This window comes from Podarcis muralis, chromosome 2 (genome assembly GCF_964188315.1).
Source record: "Podarcis muralis chromosome 2, rPodMur119.hap1.1, whole genome shotgun sequence".
NCBI lineage: Eukaryota > Metazoa > Chordata > Lepidosauria > Squamata > Lacertidae > Podarcis > Podarcis muralis.
The window spans coordinates 74,809,179-74,828,759 of record NC_135656.1 but is presented as its reverse complement, the minus strand read 5'-3'; the positions used below and the strand labels follow the sequence as shown (position 1 = coordinate 74,828,759).

Here is a 19,581-nt window from a genome sequence, read left to right as displayed (position 1 = left end):
ATCACAACTTTGGCGGTTTCAGGCATTGGGCAGAATCCTTTAGTCTATCTTCCCTAAATGGGGGGGGGGGCGTGAAGCGGTGACCCACGCCCCTCCTGCGGCGGCGATCCCAGGGTTCCCCGTTAAAGGGGTTGTTTTGAGGGGAGGCATTGGCCATACGCCAATAGGTTGTCATTGATCTCCCCTGCGACGGCGGTGAAATGGGGGACGGGCTCTCTGCTTGAACAGACATTCTCCAGAGCCAGCCCAATCCCCACACATTCTGGATAACCCTGATGTTCCCCAGATCCCTGGCTGGGGACTGGGAGGGATAAACGCCCAATGCCTAAGCCAAGGTCTCCCTACATCTGGAGCTTTAATAAAGCTGTGGCCAAAATTTTACTCCCATAACACGTTGTCTTGAGTCATTATTCCACTCGGCTGTCACCCAGGGCTGGAGGGGTTCTCCGCCTGTCCGTGCACAACCCCAGACGTTTTCAAGGGTTTCTAAGTCTCATGGCTTAATAGCAAATTATTTCCTTCCAGGTCACTTTCGAAGAATCTTTTTAACCCCCAATTTGGAAGCATCTTTCGAACCTTCCACAACCCGACCTACTTTTCTCGAAGACTGATCCGTTTCTCTGACATCTACATGGCATCCATCAGTTGCCTGCTGAACTATGATGTCAACTTCACCTTCTACCCCCGGCGCACTCCGCTGCAGCATGAAGCTCCCCTTTGGATGGACCAGCTCTGCACTGGTTGCATGAAGACTCCATTCTTGGAGGAAATGGTGCACATCCGGTGAAAGGATGTGTATGTCCCACTGCTGCGATACAGCTGTTGTATAGGAAGGGCCCAGCAGCTTAGCCTTAGATTGCAACCTGGTTACAGTGTGTGCCTGTTGCTGTCCTTTGCCTCCCAGCACTTCCTAATACTCAAGATGAACGAGTGAAAAGGCTGTGCAAATTATGTCTTAGAAATGCTTCACTGATAAGAAGTCCAAAGGTGAATTAGGTTCCTGTGCACTGTCTCCATAAAGTAGTTCCTTCTACATAGAGATTCTACCCAAAACGTTTGTGTAGATCCAGAGTTTGTGCACTGTGTAGCCATGATCCAATGATATTCTCAGAACTTGTTGATACTATAAAGCCCTGTTTGTCCATGTCTCTACCCAGACTTTAGATGTGACTTAGCTGTGATTATATTGGCAAATAGCTCTGGATGTTTTCCTACTAAAATGTGGACACATTTATATTCTTAAGACCTAAGCCAGAATTACCTTTGGTTCACTAGCATTGAGATGCACTCTAAATCCTTGGCAAAAGAATTTTAAACTTTAATAACTGCCAGCAGCTCAGAATGTGCTAGATTAAGACTTGATTAGGTTATAAATTCAAAGGTGCTAGCTTGTGTATCTTTGCACAACTGAGCACAGTATAATAAACAACATATAGCCAATTCAGTTTTATGTACAAATGTAGTGATCAACAGAGCTTATTGTGAGCATGGCCCAGAAGGGCTAAACAAGCAAAGTATCTCACCTGGTAGATCAATGACTGCTGCTGAGAGCACAGTGAGATTTCACAATAGGTAGTGTGCATTTCTGCTAGAGCATGGATTGGTCCACATGTACCACTTGATTACACTTTGACTTGTAGCACAATGTGTGACCTGACCATTGGAAAGCACTGTGTTTGTGGTAACATCAGCTGATGTGGTAGCTTTGTAATGGCTCAACAATGAACGTCGTTGCTGCACTCGTCACATGATGTGCATGCATGTTTCAATCAGCCCTATTAAATATACCATCCTATATATTTCTAAAAACTACTTTTCACCATTGTATAAGTGTAGCTTGAATTTCAAACCTATTTCTTAACTTGAGATCAAAATATGGAAACAAATGGTGTTTTATTTAAGCATCTGCTACTTTTTAGCCTGACACAAATGAAGGACGCAATCTATCACCAGCGTGCTGCAAAAGGTGAGCCTAGGGTTCAATGGCTGAAGCCATGGGTGCTTTCTCCTTTGTGTGAGATGTAAACCTGGGTCTCTTTCACTGTGCAATAGGTGGAGCTGCCATTGAAAGACTACTCAGAAGAAGCATCAGCTAATACAAGTGGTGAGTTATCAAGACCATGTTAACTGAAGTGTTACAGTGTTTGCACTTGTTCTGCATATAAAAAGCCTCATGTTCAAGCTCTCTGTATGTTTAGGAATGTCCCATCTAAAATCCTGCAACTGGTCTGACTTGATAGAAGGCCGTTTCCTATATATTGGTAAAGGCAAACATTTTGGGCCGAAGCTAGTTTGGCGACACGTCTTTTCTATATTTCGTCATAATGGAGCCCCCTGACCCTCAACTTAATACCTGTTTTTGTACCCCAGCTACTGCAGATCAGAAACATACCATTTAATAGAACATCTTTCCCTGGAAGACTCACCAAAGTCCATTTGGGCTGGCTCTGATAAGCGTTGCAGGAGTATAAATTAAAAGCTGGGCAGGGGACCTGTGTTTATTTTTTTAAATATTGCAATCTGATTGAATTCTATACTGGGTTTTGTGCTGGCTAATTTAGGTATGGCTATAAATAAATAAAGCTGCTCCAAATGATTCCAGCACAGTTTTAAAAAAATCTATCAAGAACTATTTTGTCTTACAAATGGCAGTTCAAAACTGGAATTAAGCTGAACTGTGCATTGACATGCTAAATTGCATTCTAACGATGCCAAAGCAACCTTACTGTCAAGCTATAGAAATTGTTGTCACTGTAGTTGATGCTTTAGGAGATATTTGGTTGCTGTTTCTCATGTATATGGTACCAAAGTGATGTCGTTTAAGACTAGGATACTGGCCTTTGTGTACTGTATCTTATATTTTACTCTTTTAGGGAATTATATTAGAATTCTACGTATTAGTCAAACACACTGAGCCGGTTTATAAAATGTGGTTTGATAAATTATTCTGTAGCTATAATAGGCTTAAGTTTAGTTGTGCAAAAATAAATAAATCACTTTATCATTCACATCTTAAGTAAGGAAACAAACATACCTTAAAATGGCTTCTCTGAAGTTTTCTACTACAGTGGTGCCTCGGGTTACATACGCTTCAGGTTACATACGCTTCAGGTTACAGACTCCACTAACCCAGAAATAGTACCTCGGGTTAAGAACTTTGTTTCAGGATAAGAACAGAAATCGCCCAGCGGCGGCAGTGGGAGGCCTCACTAGCTCAAGTGGTGCTTCAGGTTAAGAACAGTCTCAGGTTAATTCGTTCTAGAGGTCTGTTCTTAAGTACTTAACCCGAGGTACCACTGTATTTACAACTATAGTTATATAGTCTGCATGTGTCCTGCAAGCTAATATATTATGTAGGGCTGTTATTTATTTATTGTTATTTCTTCTCTTTTGACACATTCTCAACTATGTCAAGTCTTTCTTCAAACATGATGCCTTTTAAAAACAGATAAGGACTGTGTAGGCAAACACATAACACTGTGGAATGCCTACAGGGGTGTCAACCAGAATAAAATTGGGGGGGGGGGGTGGAGCCCTGCCCAACATAGAATTTCTGGAAAGGCTGGGCATTCCCATTCAAAGTGAAGGTATAAAACTTGATGTCACTTCATTTCCTTATTAATGTTGCCCGCTTTAAATGTGCCAATTAACTTTATACTGCACAGAAGAGATAGCATGAATAACTAACATAATGATTCCTGCATCATAAAGCCATCTGTGACCTAGCTTTTGAACATGAAATATATTAAACAGCTAGTTTTCCTAAGTGATATAATATCAGTTTGGCTAGACGTTTAGGTGAAGGAAATGAGCATTTGAATAAAAAGCTGTAAGATTGAAATGGCTGAGAAACCAATTAACTTGCTATACTGTTTCCATGTATTTACTGTATTCCACAGAAAAAGTGATACTGGATTACTTGTCAGACATTGTTCTATCTAAATTATTCTAAGAATTTTCTTGAAGCATTTTTGAAACCCAACCTAAGGTTCTGTGTCATAAGGTGCTCAAGTTAGCATTATCCTCATTCTATTACAAGTAGGCTACTTTGTATAATGCCAAATGGCTCAGAACTTGAAGAACTGAAATAATGATTTGGTCAAATTTTGTCTGCGCTGGGTAAAATAGTTTTGGCTCACAGGTCTGCTCACAAAGCATCCTGTTGTCAGCTGCGTGCCTACTTCATAACAATCTGCACAAACATTAATTCTTCTTTCCCACACTACACAGAATTTGTGGTTTGTTCTAAGTGACCTTGCAAGTGTAGAATGTTTCTTTTGTTGGTTATTTACTATTTTTACAAAAATAAAGTATTGCATCATGGGATAATGACTTTTTCTTGACATTGTCTTTTCTTATGGCAGTGTGGAGATTACTAAATAATGGCTCTCAGTCATAAGGCAGAACATACCTTTTCACCATTATGTATCCTTACTAAGTGTTGAATAACTATCTTCAGGTTCAAAATAACCAAACGCTTAATGAAGGTTGACATTTGCTTGTTCCCATTCATTTACAAACATTTGTCATTCACGGAACAGTACATAAATTCAGCAGGATTATAAACGAAGATGGGCCTACAGGCAGTATTATTTCAAACTGCCTTTTAAGTAACGTTTAAAAAAAGGGATCGGCAGAAGGCTGCATAGTGCAGTTTCAGAGTAAAGTTATCTAACTGAACTCAGATTTTATTGGCCCACTGAAGATTCTCCACAGCATCCACCGATCCAAACACATTCAAGAGTCATCATATTCCCTAAGTTTCAGCCTGAAGATTTAGGAGCAGAATCCAAAGAACACAACATGACTTTCCATCCCTCACCTTCCTACTGCCACTCCTTATGACACCCAAAGACTCATTCCTGACACCCAAAACAGCACAAGGGGGCTACATTCAAACAGAAAATTGCCAAAGTCCCTGTGTGCATGCAAGGGCAATGAGCTCTATGGGCCCCAATTTCCTGCACATGTATTTGAGAAGAGGAATGGAACTGAGGTATGTTAAACATTTACAATTTAAGCCGCTTGTTAATTTGTCACCATTGAAAGGGCAGGCAAGGCTTCTTAGCAGTCCATAACAGCCATATTCTGTTCATTCTGAATTACATAGCTTCTGGAAAAGTGTTGTTTCCAGCTTACTGGTCGCCTCGAATTCCAAAGGCATCTGAAAAATCTTCTCCGGTGAGAGAATCCTGAAACAAACATTCAAATACATATTAGGCCAGTTAATCTGACAAGAGTTCTATAGTGAACAAGCTTGACTTTTGCAAACTTACTGTAGTACAAGCAAACCAGTCACTACAATATCAATTGTCCGCTACAAATATGCCATGTGGACCATCTGTGGCTTGGTGCACATTGCAAGAGCAAAGGAAGCAATCATTTTGGGCAGCCTTAAATTCACCATTTTAGATCTTTTATTGAAGATTATTCAACGGCACTATGCCAAGATACTAAGTACTGCCAATCCCAGTTTGGTGATCGCCTTCTGAAAGATGAATGGAAAAGCAAAACTTTGCTTGTATTCAGATGCCATGATAGGCTATGGTTTGTGATCACAGGAATCAACCTAGCTTTCCCACAAACTTGCATGCTCCCCTCTCTCTTCTGCTGAGACTGCAAGGAGAGCAGAAGTGTTTGTTTCCGGTTTGAATTAATCATATTTTAACATTAGTCTGAACCCTAAACTAGCTAATCTTGAAGAAGCTGGCTTAGTTCTACAAACCATAGTTAAGTTGGTTTCCTTCAAACACAGCGTTGTTAAGGTTTGCCACAGTTTTGGGGGGCTCTTGCAAAAAGTTTAACTGCATTTTATTGAAAAGGGAATGGAAAGCTTTCAAAGTTGCAGCTCTGCTGCAAGGGAGTGGTCAAGTCCAGAAGGAGGGTAGAATTTTCCTGTCATTATAAATGATGGTTTATTGTGATACTCAGGTACAGCCACTAGACTGGGGGAGCAATGCCTCTTCAGATTGCCTGAAAATCAAGGCGGCTTCTAAATGATCCAGTTAAGAGACTAATGCTTTCTTAATTAATTTTGATTATATATGGACAGTAAATGTAGAAAAGGTTGAAATTAGAAACATTTATACAAAGTGTAGTGAAGTTTATCAACAAAATATAAAGGTCAGATGCCTTACCTCAAATGGTTCATAGATTGAGATGTCTGCTCCATAAATGGGATTTGGAATGGACACCAAGTGTGGGCTCCTTTCCTCCCAGGGAGAAGGTTCGTCATCTTCCAGCTCAGCCTACAGGCAAAGTAGAAATAGGCTAAGCATGTCTGTGCCCTTCTAAATGCAAAGCTGATTAATTAATTTTAAAAGACACAAACCACTGACATCAATTTGGTCTATAACTTTAATAATTAGTATTGATATAATGCTTTTTCATTAGTGCTCAAATGGATTCCCTCATCCCGTATACACCTGCAGCATGGCTGGCCAAATGAGCTGATAGCTAGAGTTGTCCTGGCTATTGTGATGCATAACTGAAGCTACAATGTGAGTGGGATGTGAGGAATTATGAAACTTTTAAGCAAACTATTTTCCTCAGAAAAATGAGTGGTTGCTATAAAAAAATAATAAATTCTTTACTTGTTTTTGTCCTGTATTTTATTCTGTGAACTGCCCTGAGCTCTTTTGATGAAGGGCAGGATATAAATCTTGTAAAAATAAAAAACAAAAGCTGGTTGTGCAACTGATTGAGCAACAGGAAGTATCAGGGCTAGATAAAATCTGTTACGCATCCAACTGTACTGGCTTCCTGTGCAAGCCATTCCACTAGCACAAGTAGTACACTCTTAAGGAACTTTAACTGTAAGTGCTATGTTGAATTCCTCCCAATACTTGGCATGGGTGCAATGTTACAGGTGCCTGTGACCAGAAATGAGAATGCAACAAATTAAAAGATATTTCCCCACTTAATCCATATAATTGATGGTGGAAAGTCTGTGGGAGTAATGAATGAAGAGCTGACACTTTGCAGGACTTGTAAACCGTTTAGAGACTATGATAGGTGGTATATTAATGGTTTAAATAAACAAAATGCACGGCGAAGTTACCTTGAAATAGCGAAACTGGAATCCTTGGTTCTTCCTTTTGAGGTAGATGTAGGACACGCCAGCCACCATTGCACACAGTACTAGGGAGACTACAATGGATACACTGATGGTCACAGCAGCAGGTGATTTCACAGCACCAACAACCTGTGAAAAGCAATTTTGTTCATATTTCAAAATGTTGGATTAGAGTCCTGCCTTAGTTAAAGGCAGCTAGTGTTTTTTTAAGTGCCACGCTGTTCTACAGCAAATCCGAAACTCTTATCATTATGATAACAGCCACCAGAGCAAGAGGTGAGTTGGCATGCTTCATGCTGTGAAGCTGTAGAAAACTGCCAGAGAAGTTGGACAGGAAGCAGCAACCAATAAAGGAGAGGTGGCGCTGTGGGTTAAACCACAGAGCCTAGGACTTGCCGATCAGAAGGTCGGCGGTTCGAATCCCCGCAACGGGGTGAGCTCCCGTTGCTCGGTCCCTGCTCCTGCCAACCTAGAGGTTCGAAAGCACGTCAAATTGCAAGTAGATAAATAGGTACCACTCTGGTGGGACGGTAAACGGCGTTTCCATGCGCTGCTCTGGTTCGCCAGAAGCGGCTTAGTCATGCTAGCCACATGACCCGGAAGCTGTATGCCGGCTCCCTCGGCCAATAAAGCGAGATGAACGCTGCAACCCCAGAGTCGGTCACGACTGGACCTAATGGTCAGGGGTCACTTTACTTTACCTTTACTTCTGACCAACCCCCAAGTAGCCCTGCAGCTTTCCTTCTCTTCAATCAATATAATGTTGCATCTTGATCATAATTTTGGTTATCCTGTTACTGCTGGGTAGCTAATCGGATAGTTATAGTATCATTTATAGTATCATTTTGGCCTTGAACATAAGAAACTGGGTAATTTTTATGGCTTAGTTTTGGGGTGAATTTTCGTTTATAGGTTCTGTGAAATTGGATATGGTTTATTTTGTTGTTCAGGATCTTTGTCTGAAAATGAGTAACTGCACAATCTTAAAAAGCTGAAATTTTATGGAAAAAAGGAATTACAATCAGATCCATGTTAGTTAAACAACATGGCCTCCATATATAGACTTGGAACACACAGAGTCAAATCCGCTGATCATTATTTGCAAAGCACATCACTTCTTAAAAGACTGAATTTAAATCCTACTTATGTAGTAAAGCAGAGAGCAATAGGATGCAAACTGGATTATTCTGCAGCAGGATAATTCTGAAAGATTCATACAAACCAACTAATAACCAACCTGGTCAAGTTGCCCAAGTTGAGGTGCCATCAGAGGTGCTTCAATAGCATGAATGATCCCATTGGAGGCCAGAATATCCCATTCAACTATCACTGAATTATTAATCATCTTACAACCCTGCTGCAATAAAAGTGAAGAAAACCAAATTACTAAACCACTGAATTACAATTTAAAGGCTTCAAGGATTGCAAATAAAATTTGCTGCATGTGGTGCAAAGCATTTTACACAGTCAAATCCATAAAGGTAAAGCTGATTCTGTCGTTATCCATATGAGATACTTACAGGAAAGCGGGTGTTATTCGTGGAATCTGCAATGGAAAGGTTGAATCCAGCTTGCGAAGGTATAACTGCACCAGACGTGAGATTGAAGCTCATCAGGGCCATGTCTCTCGCAGATGAATGAAGCTTCAGATCATTCAGTGTTAGAGACTGGTAAAACAAAGAAGAGTTTCAGTTCCATTCAAAGTTATGATATTGGTGAGAAAAGAGGAGAGACAAAACCATAGCCAACTTCATTGCAACCTTCTCTGCATGACAACACAATATATATACATTGCAACCTCTGCATGACAACACAATATATACACACAACACAAGCACAGCTGGGGCAGAGCCATTGGAAAGGATTGAACAGAGATACTGAATTGTATCTCTCCACTCGTGGAAGGTTTGTCAATCATTTGGAGGCCTCTGTGAGCAGAATGGAGGGGGGAAGCAATTTTCACTAATTCCCCCTTTTGCTGCCCCTGAGCCTGCCCCCCACCCCAGTTTGTTCCCTAGGATTGAGAATGGATTTTTTAAAAAATGGTGTCCTTCTATTCATGGAAGCCTTCACTGGAGCAAAGAGCCATCCATTATATAACCCCTGGTGCTTGGCCATGCAGATACAGCAAATTCTGCATTCCTTCACAAGTTGAATATGTTGTTTTCTGTTCAAGTGATATAAAACTAGGTATGTTAGCTTCATTGTTTTGGACAGCCCCAGTGTAAAGTTAGGGTCTCTTTGTCCTACCACGCTTCACAGACTGGGCTGCCAGTCTCCGCTGTGAGGATGTTTCACGTTCTGAAACTTAAAACATGAAAAGAAACTCATTCTTTTTTCAACGCCTCCTTGAAAATACCTTCCGCCATCGGATTAAAGAGTTTATTTTTAAACCTCAGAAAATAAATTTGGAGCTCAGCTCTGAGGACATTCTTCAAAGCTATTCTGCTGCAAAGCTTTCATTTACATTTAAATGACAGAAGAAGAGGGACTCTGTGGCTAGTTGATGTCACTGGCTTTATTTGGGTATGGAATGCAGGAAAGTCTCCTCTAAAATAGAAACCTTGTTTCAGAACTACTTTGAGGCCATTATCAATGCAACAAATTTGATTTGTGGTTTAGCTGCCATGGCTTTCCCCAAATAATTCTAACATAATTTGGCCAAGGTGCTACAAACTTCTATTCCCTGAGACCGCAGAAATTCCCAGGACTCCACGGGAAAAGGGAATAAACATTTAATGTAGTCTTTTCTTTTGGAGGTCATTTGCTTTAAGGGAATCTGATTTGATTTTGATACAATGGTTTGCTTCAATGATCTTATATTTGACCAGTTCTTGTAGACAGTGATGACCATTGGTTAATTAAGCCATACAATTATTCATGCGTTCATTCAACCAAAACTAAACCACGTTAAGGCTGCGGTGCAAGTACAAAATAATAATATCACAAAATCCTGTTTTGCATTTCTTACTGCATTTTTCCGAAAGCCGGAGTTCAGGGGTACAAAAAGAGTTTTGTAAGTCATGTCTGTGGAGAGGAAATTAAAAAATTCCCATCCTTCTTGGGTGGCATTGGCATAATCCAGTACCATCTGAAACAGAGAAAGGAATGTGGTGGTCAGCCTAAAAGAATAGCTCTGCTCTTGGAAGCAGCAGCCACCCCCCTTCTCCTTTAAACACTGAGTGAGCAGATGGGTAGAATACCTTCTTCATGAACCTCTTGGGATAAGTCCATGGCCCCCTAAGCTGGGAGCCCCTGCTCTCAGGTACACATAGCAGCAAGAATACATAGAGAAAGTCACCTCCCAAGGCCTCCCTGCTCCATACCAGCCAAAAGAAGCATTCATGTACTTACAGAATAGTAGACTGAGAAATTTGCCTTCTGGGCCAGCACTGCCACAAGACTCCCTGTGCATGTGTAGCCATCTCCCACAAACCCATCCCTACAGACACACTGCACATCTGAAAGAGGGGGGAAAGGAGGAAGGGATGGTGTAAACTTCCGTATGCCATGATTTTGGCATGCAAATCAGTTTCAGGCAACACAGCTTCCATCCCACTTAGCTTCACTTCTCTATTCCATCCCCGATTCAGCTTGGGGCACTTGCTAGCTTCAATGTCCCCATCTAGCCAAACTTGAGGTATCCCTGGTTTGAACTCATACTGATCAAGCCGTACTTTCTCACCTTGAACTCTGTAGCAGTAAGCATCCCACTTCTCACTGGCGTTACTTCGAAAGCCGTAGTCCACAATTCCAACATGGTGACTGCCACACTTCAAACTCGGGTACACAGTTGGGTAGCCTGCTGACCTATTATAAAGCCAACCTACCATGCACCGGTGGAAACCCATCTGGAGAAAGAAAAGAAACACAGGCTTCTCTTAACGTCCTGTATTTCAGTCAGACCATGACCTTGAACAGGTTCTCTCACCGAGAGCCAACTTGCTCTTATACACCATGTACTTGTCTCACTCAGACTGCGAAGCCATGCCTGGGCTGCAGGGGGCAGTATTTCATTTCATTCACATGCCATAGGCAAGATGCTCATTTACCAAACCATTGTTATTGGGTGGAGTGCGGGAGTGTGTGGGGGAGGGGAGGAACCCACCTAGGAGCATTTACGTTCCATGCTTGTTCATTCACAGCCTATTTCATCACAGAAAGAGCAGGTCAACACCCATAGTAGGCCCACCTTCTGAAATAGTTTGAGTGTGTTAGGCAACTGCAGGCAGGGAAACAACACCCAATAGGAATGTCGAGGGCTTCTTGAGGCACATGTGTGCACAAACAAGCGTGCGCACGCACGTTTTTAGCAACTTGGTGGGAGAAGAGCTGAACTCCTCAGACCAACTGTGAAGGGAAATGAGCGAGGCAATGGCTGCACTGTTACCTGTTGTGCCGCAGACAGCTGCTTAAGAGTAGCCACCGTCGCTCCCTCAGCAGCACAAGCCGCTTCAGCCTCTTGATAAGTAAATCTGTACTTTCCCTGGGGAGACTGCAGGTGGAAGACCCCGACTGTTTTTTCTGGAAAACAAGCATACAATATTGCGCCCCTTTAGACATTGCTGTGGGTCAGATCTGGAAAAGTGCTCTTTGGTGTGCCCAGCACAAATGACTGTGGGCCCATCTCTGAGGGAAACGGTTTGCAACTCAGGGCTAACACTTCCCATCCCCCATTTTCTTCTGCAGACTCACAGCCTGCAACCCAAACGCAATAGGTGACCTGCAAAAGATTGAGCTGCAATTGTATTTTCTGATTGCGAGGCCTTTTTCATTTTCAAGGAAAGTGTTGTCTCAGAGACGGGAGAGGTCATGGAAAAGAAAGCTGAGTGATAGCTTTTGGGTAGGCTTTCCATGGTAGTGCCAAGGAAACAAGTGTACCCCTGGGGGCTGATATCCTCTGACCTAATAGATAATGCATCAAAATAGTCAAGGAAAGAGGTGGTAGATGTCTGCAGGCAAAAGAGGCCACCAATAAATTTCAAGAGGGGCAGTAGAGGAAAGCTCATCAAACTGGATGAGTGTTAATGGGAAAGAGGAAGATGGACCTGAATGGGTATGTATCTAGCTTTGCCAAGATGGGGTCTGGGGTTCCCCCTCTGCTGCACACACACATTACAAGGGAGACAATGAGGCGGAGGAGGGTTTATTTCCCGCCCTTCACTCTAAGGTCCTGGGGCAGGTTACAACTGTGTATAATACAACACTAAAAACTATTTAAAATCTTACAGGTACAAAGCATACATCTTATAAAACAAGGATTGTTCCATGGAAATTATAGGATGGTAACAGGGACCTATACCTTCAAAATGCAAGTCACTGCAGAGAGCCTCAGAGTGGCACTGCCCATTATTTTCCAAGCAACGGTCTATGGGTGGGATAGCTTCCTCCAAGCACTGGATTCCATTTCCAACGTAACCGGCATGGCACTCACACCGCCGGGAATTCTGCAAGGCAAAGGAACCCACATTATCACAGCAATCTTATGGCGAAACACAGGACGATGCAGAAGGCAAGGACCACTGGGGGGAAAGACAATTGAACACCAATCCAAAGGGGAAATGTCATGCTAAGTCTTGGAAGGGTCAAAGAGTGGTTAATTCTTAGGTGACACTTTTCACTGAATTGCATTCCCAAATCCAAACAGAAATCTTTCACCTGCATCACTGTGCTTTGTATTTTGCATGCATTCTCATGAGCTGAAAATGGTGGTGATTTTTTTTCAGGAGGCTGAAGAAATGTGTGAGTTTCCCTGCTCTCACAAATGTGGTTTCAAGTCATCCAGCTAGGCAGTGCTTTGCCTTGATTTTGCTAAAAGTGAAATGCAGCACTCTGACAAGCAAACTAAATATGAGATCTCCTTCCCCAGCTCCTAGCTAAAGTTGTATAGCACAGAAAATTCCACATTCCTTTACTGAAGCTTGGGTTTGCAAGCGGACAACAAGAATGCAAGTGGTAATGTGAAGAACCTCAGAGTTTCTATAGCCACTGTCCATTTTCATCCCAAAATTTTCCTAGGACTGCTGCGCTCTGTATTATACCAAGGGTCATACTTACAGGACCTGTGTTGATGCAAGTGGCATGCTCGCTGCAATCTCCATTCATGCCATCTGCACACCTGTCAATAGGGCTGCAGATGTAGCCATCACCTTCGTAGTCTGGGAAACAGCTGCAGGAAACATCAATCCCAATCTGTGTGCAGTTGGCATAGTCACTGCAGTCACCGTTGTCTTTCGCACACCGGTCAATCACTGTATGAAAAAGAGAATTTTCAGTAAAGCCTCACTTCTGGCTCTCTAATCCTCCTGCTACCAATTGGGGAACAAGACTCACCTGGTACTTCTTTTGCCATTTAATAAGAATAAGACTATTAATTTATTACTTGTACACTGCCCATCTGATTGGGTTGCCCCAGTCACTATAGATGGCTTCCAACAAAATATAAAAACACAGGGAAGTAGGGATGAGCAGAGTCCTTCAGTTCCACAACTGTTCTGAGAGATGCCACCATCCCACTGACATTGAATTTTAGCAGGATTGCCAGGTTTTGAAATGTGGAAACAAGTTTTGTACATGTACTCAGAATTGGTGGAGGAAATTAAAAGCAACATCAACTCACCATTCATTCTTTTTAGTTTTAAAAAACATACTTGTACAATTGTGCTTTTACACTACTATGCAACTGCCCATATTATGATGGAAAGAGAACTTATTTTTAAGATTTACCTTTGATGAGTTTCTAATACAAAGAGTGCAAAAAAAAAGGAAGCAGCTTGGAAAATTCGAAAAATGTACCTCCACAACAATGCGTTCTGGTATAGAGGAAACCAATCATCCAGCTTGGAATCTGACAGAAGTGATTCTATAAACATCTCTATTCAGAAAGTACTTTAGAAGAGCAGTTCCAGATGACCCTAATGTCCAAGGACCTTCTGAATTGACCAAACCAGTACCAGCAGGTAAATTACATTTTATTTTATGTATACTACAAGTATACTGCATTGTCAGGGCTCTGCAATGTTTGAAAACGAATAATAAAAAATAACTTGAGAATCCAAGCATTTGATTGTTATCAACTTTTTAGAATCATGACCAATGTTCTGTCTCTAAGTTTCAATAACTAGAGTAGTTTGGGATGGATTTCAATTCAGGGAAGCATGCTTTAAAGTAACCCTCTCAGAAACAATTCTCCTTAGCAGTTTTCCATCTGTAAATCTAGAATAACAATTCTCTTCAGAGGCTAAGAATCCTCCCAAATATTCCCTTGGGGAGGGTTCGTTTGTAATGAGATATGGCCTTTGAGCTTTCCAAAGTCCACACCTCATTACAAACCTTCCCCAAAGGAATATCTGAGAGGATCTTAAGAGTTCTATGGTGGTGATCCTCAGTTCCCTCCCAGCATCTCTGGGAGGGAAGCAGTGACAAATAAACCAGTCTCTAAATTTATCCACACTAACCTTTCTTCTCTTTTCCAGGCACTGTCTGCACTTTATAACTCAATGTCCGAACACCCCTTCTTCTTTTTTGGTCCAAATCCTTCCTTTCCAAAACCTGCTTTTTAAAGCTCAATCAGAGCAAATGACAATCCGTGGGAAACCCAAATTGACATTTGTTCCGATCGAGCACTAAAGAGCAGGGTTTTCAGAAGGAAATCTCTGCGGCAAAGAAAAAAACAAACCACTTGGACATGGAGCTTTTAAGTACGGATCTGTGCCCGGAAAGAGCAGGGCAAAAGGTAAGCATGGATAAGCCCTCTGTTTGTAAGACCACAGTATCTTGCAACATTACTGGGGAAAAACCAAAACCCACGCAGACTCGATATAGTCACTTGGAGAATGCAACCTTATATCCAAGGATGCAGCATAAGTGGTCTTAGGATGGTTCACAATCTAAATTTGTTGCTATTTGCAATACCATCATATTATTGAAAGCTTTTCTGATACTACCCCAACATGACAAGAGTCTTAGTGACTGATTAAACATGGTTCTTAAATGCTAGATTCATTCAATACCTTTGCATGTCCATCCGTCTCCCTCATAATGTAGGCTACATTCGCATGTATTATTGGACCGGCACACAGCATTACGATGGCAGGCTGGGGAACACACAGGCACCGCAGCTAGATATAAAAGAAGTCATTAGTCAATTCCATTCCATTTTCAGACACATTTCAGGGCTTATTTCACAGCGCACTGCTCTTGCAGCTAGAGATGATGTGGGAAGTCCACAAACAATGGAAAATTTCCTCATGTCCAGGGGGAAAGTTTCATTTGAAAAACCATTTCATCTGCCAAAATTTCTCATAGGAACAAAAATGCAAGTGACCAAAACACATATAACACATCTCAAATCAGTTTATTTCAAGAGATTGCACCTCTCTTCTCCCACAACCGCCCCCCCCCCAAAACCATGCTATTATTGTGTACAGTGAGGCTGGTCAAACCTAATCTTCTTTTGCTCAGTTTATAGACATCAAAGGCACTCTGGGCTAGTGTACAGTGGACTGTGTGTGTTGAGCTAGCACAGGGGTAGCTGCAATTTCTCATTCAGCGTCAAAGCTTCCTTGGGCAGGTCATTTGCTTCTCAGGGAGAAAGTAAACATTACATGAAATGTAAATGACTAGGGTGCTCTTCAATATCAGCATCATGGAATGCAGAAAGGCACTGATAGCTTCCCACATCAAATGGGGGGGCACCTTTTGTGTGGTCGTGCGCAGCCCCCCCAGATCCCAATGCGGCTCCTGGTAGTATGGGCTGGCTTCACCCTCCCCAGGCTGGATACCTGGAGGTCTCCACCTACCTCAGCCCATCGCCCAATCCCACCTGGTGAGGCGTTGCCAGGGGATCGGCCAGGTAGGGGGAGAGACCGCCCTGCCCACACAACAGGTGAATCTTACTTGCCAAGCATCAGTTGGCTCCAGAACTTCTCCCACCCTGCCCCCCCTCAATTAAACCTTCTTTTGCAAGTTAACTTCTTCTCCACAGCTACGCAGGCACTGCTACGTCATAGTCGCTGTTAAAGGGCTGGAAAGGAATTTTCCTGCATTGGCAGGTTTTGCCTCCCCCGTAACAAAACATCACAACTTTGGCAGTTTCAGGCCTTGGGTGGAATCCTTTAGTCTAGCATCTGAAACTTAATAAAGTTGTTTCCAATTTTAATCCCATAGCACATTGTCTTGAGTCATTATTCCACTCGGGGTCGCCTGGGGTTGGGGGTGGGGGCTCCGCCTGTCCACGCAAATGTAACCTCCACCTCTAAATCCTGACAAAAAAATCTCACCAAGAGCAACGTCCTTCCCAGGACAAATAGCGGTGAGGGAGGTTGTGGTCAGGGCTGCCATGGAAAGAAACCCCCTCTACATGTTGTTGTTTATCCCTGCCCCCCACAGTGTATATGATCATTATTCTTATGAATGTGCAAAAAGATGTAATCACAGCATAATGGGTCATTTGCCTTCCAGGCTCACTTTCTTTAGCAATTTTCCATTATGCTGAGAAAACCAGTTCAGAGAGCAATATAAATCCCTTGTGCTTGTGAAAAAAGAAGCAGGAGAGCAGAATTGCCTGTGACGTAAGTTGAGCAGACAGAGGGAAGGAAGAGGTTACTTGATTACACTGCCATTGTCTCCAGTTCTCTGGATTTGTTTATTACAGGTCATACCAGTATTTAGCATTTCATTATCTTGTCATTCAAGTCTCACATTCCTGAACTGATCCAATTATTTGAGAATCTCTGTATTTGTTTATCTCTCTAACCCTCCCCATACTTGCCAAAAACACTTTGCTAACTAGATTTCCTGGGCTGGGCTGGGCTGGGGGCACATGATCCACAGAGTGGGGGAAGGGCAAGCTATGGATTTGGAAGGCCTGCCATCCCTATACATACCTATGGCGTCTGCACTTGGTGATTTTTCATCTCCACCTTGCTGCTACAGACTTTTAAAGCTTTTGAAGCACTCCAAAAAGATTTTTTTGCACAATAATGGGTTAAGAACAAGACAAAAATCAGGGAAGCACCCAGGAACTGTGTAACATGATCCTTTCCCTAGAATGTCTATCAAGACAGTGGGAGGAATGCTGCTTAGGGATTTAGCTGGGATCTACTTTACCGAGTTCAGTCTCGCAGCGCTCTCCTGTCCACCCCGCACTGCAAAAGCAGAAGCCATCTCCATGCAGCCCCTCATCACAGATCCCATTACTGGTACAATTGCACTCTGCAAAGAGAAAAAAGTAATAGTCACTGTCTTGGGCTAGTGTCAAAGCAATGATTCTTCCACATCAACTTCATGTGGTGCAAATGCCTGATGATCGTCTTCCAAAGCAACTACTCTATTCCAAACTTAAAAATGGAAAGCATAATGCTGGTGGTCAACAAAAGAGGTTTAAAGACTCTCTCAAGGCAGATCTAAAAAAAATCCAATATAAACACCAACAACTGGGAAGCACTGGCCTGCGAGTGCTCCAATTGGAGGACAGCCTTTACCAAAGATGTCATGGGCTTTGAAGACATTCGAACACAGGACAAAAGGGAGAAATGTGCCAAGAGGAAGGCACGCTTGGCAAACCTTCACCATGATCAACTCCCACCTGGAAACCTATGTCCCCACTGTGGAAGGACATGTGGATCCAGAATTGGCCTCCACAGTCACTTACGGACTCACTGCTAAAACCCTGTTATGGAAGACAATCTTACTCAGCTACGAGTGATCTCCAAAGAAGAAGAAGAAGCTGATTTTTGTACACAGTGGTATGTGCACAGGCTTCGGTTATGTGCCAGCTGATTTTGAGTAGGTATCTCACTTCCTTGCTTTTAAAGTACTTATTACTCAAGTACTAACACACGTCACAAACAGTACTGTAAGGAAATAAAACACCCCTTTCCAGCTAAAAGCATTGTAAGGCTGCACCCAGGCAGCACCTTCCTGACATGTACACAAGATGGAGCAGGGTGGGGGTGGAGACAGCCACCTATCTTCAAATGTGGTACTGAACAAAGCTGGCCATGCATTGTTTTAGCGCTCTCCATGCCCGCCTGGTGTAGGAAAACATCTATAAAGCAATCCTCAGGTACCAGATATGGCAACCCGACTCATAGCATATTACCAGTGAACTTGCTGAGATCAAACTGGAGCAGGAAGACTCAAGCTACTGGCTCTTGCTGTCTTTGAAAACAAAGATGTACCTTTGCACTCTGGTCCATAGTGGCCTGGGGCACAGTTCTCGCAAGCTGTCCCAATGAAGGCCTTGTCGCAGGAGCACCATCCCGAGCCTTGCTGCCCATCGTTACAGGTACCATGATTGCTGCATGGTTCCTTAAGCCCTCCAGGACACACTGAAAGGCAGGACGCATTGAATGTTATCCAACAGAAGGCGTTTTTATTAAGCAGCCATAACCATTTTGGCCATCACTCTTGAACGGAAGCCTTATTGCTTAAGTTAGCAGCCTCCTTAAAAAGACACCAGCCTAATTAGGAAACCATTAACTTTTCTCTAATGTCTTAGAACAGTAGAAGCACATCCATATGCAATCAAACTGCAAGGTGAAAGTAGTGGGACTCACCTTCCTTGCATTTTATTCCCCTTTCCTCTCCTCCCTAGCATCTCTTGGTCTGTAAGTCTTGGACTGTAAGTCTAAAGGCATGATCTGTATGGTTTTAGCATTTTGTGCAGTGCTAAACAATTATTTTGGGCAATTAAATAATAATGATCAAGATCTAATCAGCCTATCATTTGCCAGTGAATGTACTGTATAATACGATCACTACAGATGCAGACACATCATTGGTTTAAAATGCAGCTTGGTCGTTCTTTTTCTCAATTCTGATCGCAGTTGGAATGGGGGAGGAAACACATCAAAATGCAGTATTTCATAAGAAATGACAGGATAGATACAAATTGTAGCTAATGATGTCCGTACACTGCTTCCCAAACCAGCGGTGGAAGCATGCCGGATGCAGAATAAACAGGAGTGTGTACACAGCCTTATGTTCTTCAAGATAATTTGTATCATACTGTTACATGATGAAGTTAGAAAAAACCGAAGAAATCTAACTATGCCTTTTTTTCTACATATAGCGGAGCAAGCAGCGATCTTAGGTTTTCAAGTCTTCTCCAGCTGGGTCAACTTTCTGTCATCAGAAAAAAATGTTTAATAAGCTAAAGGTATGTTCGGGGCTATCATATCTGAAGCACACTAATTAGGGAATAAGTCCCATTTAACTCATTGGGACTTGCTTCTGAATATACAGGCTTAAGATTTTGCTGCAAGTAAGAGTCACTCATTCACTCATTTAAATCAAACATGGCCCATGGCGCTCCAACATTTAATCATTGCCAGGTGGCCGATTAGAAGAAATTCCTGAATAATGATGTTGATGATGATGATGATGATGATGATGATAATAATAATAATAATAATAATAATAATAATAATAATAATAATAATTTATTTCTACCCCCGCCCATCTGGCTGGGTTTCCCCAGCCACTCTGGGCGGCTTCCAACA

The 19,581-nt window shown here is 42.3% G+C and overlaps 2 protein-coding genes across 4 annotated transcripts in view; one reads left to right on the top strand and one right to left on the bottom strand.

Annotated features, from left to right (window-relative positions):
* The window catches only part of NT5DC2 (5'-nucleotidase domain containing 2), a 31,027-nt gene extending 26,695 nt beyond the window's left edge, over nt 1-4,332 (top strand). For both annotated transcript variants that reach the window (XM_028718796.2, XM_028718795.2), the window contains one exon: nt 526-4,332. In XM_028718796.2, coding sequence (XP_028574629.1) covers nt 526-787 — 262 coding nt within the window. In that variant the 3' untranslated portion in view covers nt 788-4,332. The remainder of the gene's footprint in view (nt 1-525) is intronic.
* Nucleotides 4,333-4,482: 150 nt separating this feature from the next.
* STAB1 (stabilin 1) overlaps nt 4,483-19,581 on the bottom strand; it is a 92,135-nt gene continuing 77,036 nt past the window's right edge. The window contains exons 56-69 of one of the 2 annotated variants that reach the window (XM_028718777.2): nt 18,259-18,408; nt 17,186-17,290; nt 15,088-15,195; nt 13,133-13,326; nt 12,378-12,522; nt 11,466-11,599; nt 10,761-10,926; nt 10,430-10,536; nt 10,047-10,166; nt 8,596-8,742; nt 8,313-8,432; nt 7,061-7,204; nt 6,138-6,248; nt 4,483-5,192 (exon numbers count right to left, since the gene is read on the bottom strand). In XM_028718777.2, coding sequence (XP_028574610.2) covers nt 5,136-5,192; nt 6,138-6,248; nt 7,061-7,204; nt 8,313-8,432; nt 8,596-8,742; nt 10,047-10,166; nt 10,430-10,536; nt 10,761-10,926; nt 11,466-11,599; nt 12,378-12,522; nt 13,133-13,326; nt 15,088-15,195; nt 17,186-17,290; nt 18,259-18,408 — 1,808 coding nt within the window. In that variant the 3' untranslated portion in view covers nt 4,483-5,135. The remainder of the gene's footprint in view (nt 5,193-6,137; nt 6,249-7,060; nt 7,205-8,312; nt 8,433-8,595; nt 8,743-10,046; nt 10,167-10,429; nt 10,537-10,760; nt 10,927-11,465; nt 11,600-12,377; nt 12,523-13,132; nt 13,327-15,087; nt 15,196-17,185; nt 17,291-18,258; nt 18,409-19,581) is intronic. The other variant, XM_028718778.2, reaches the window with a different exon arrangement.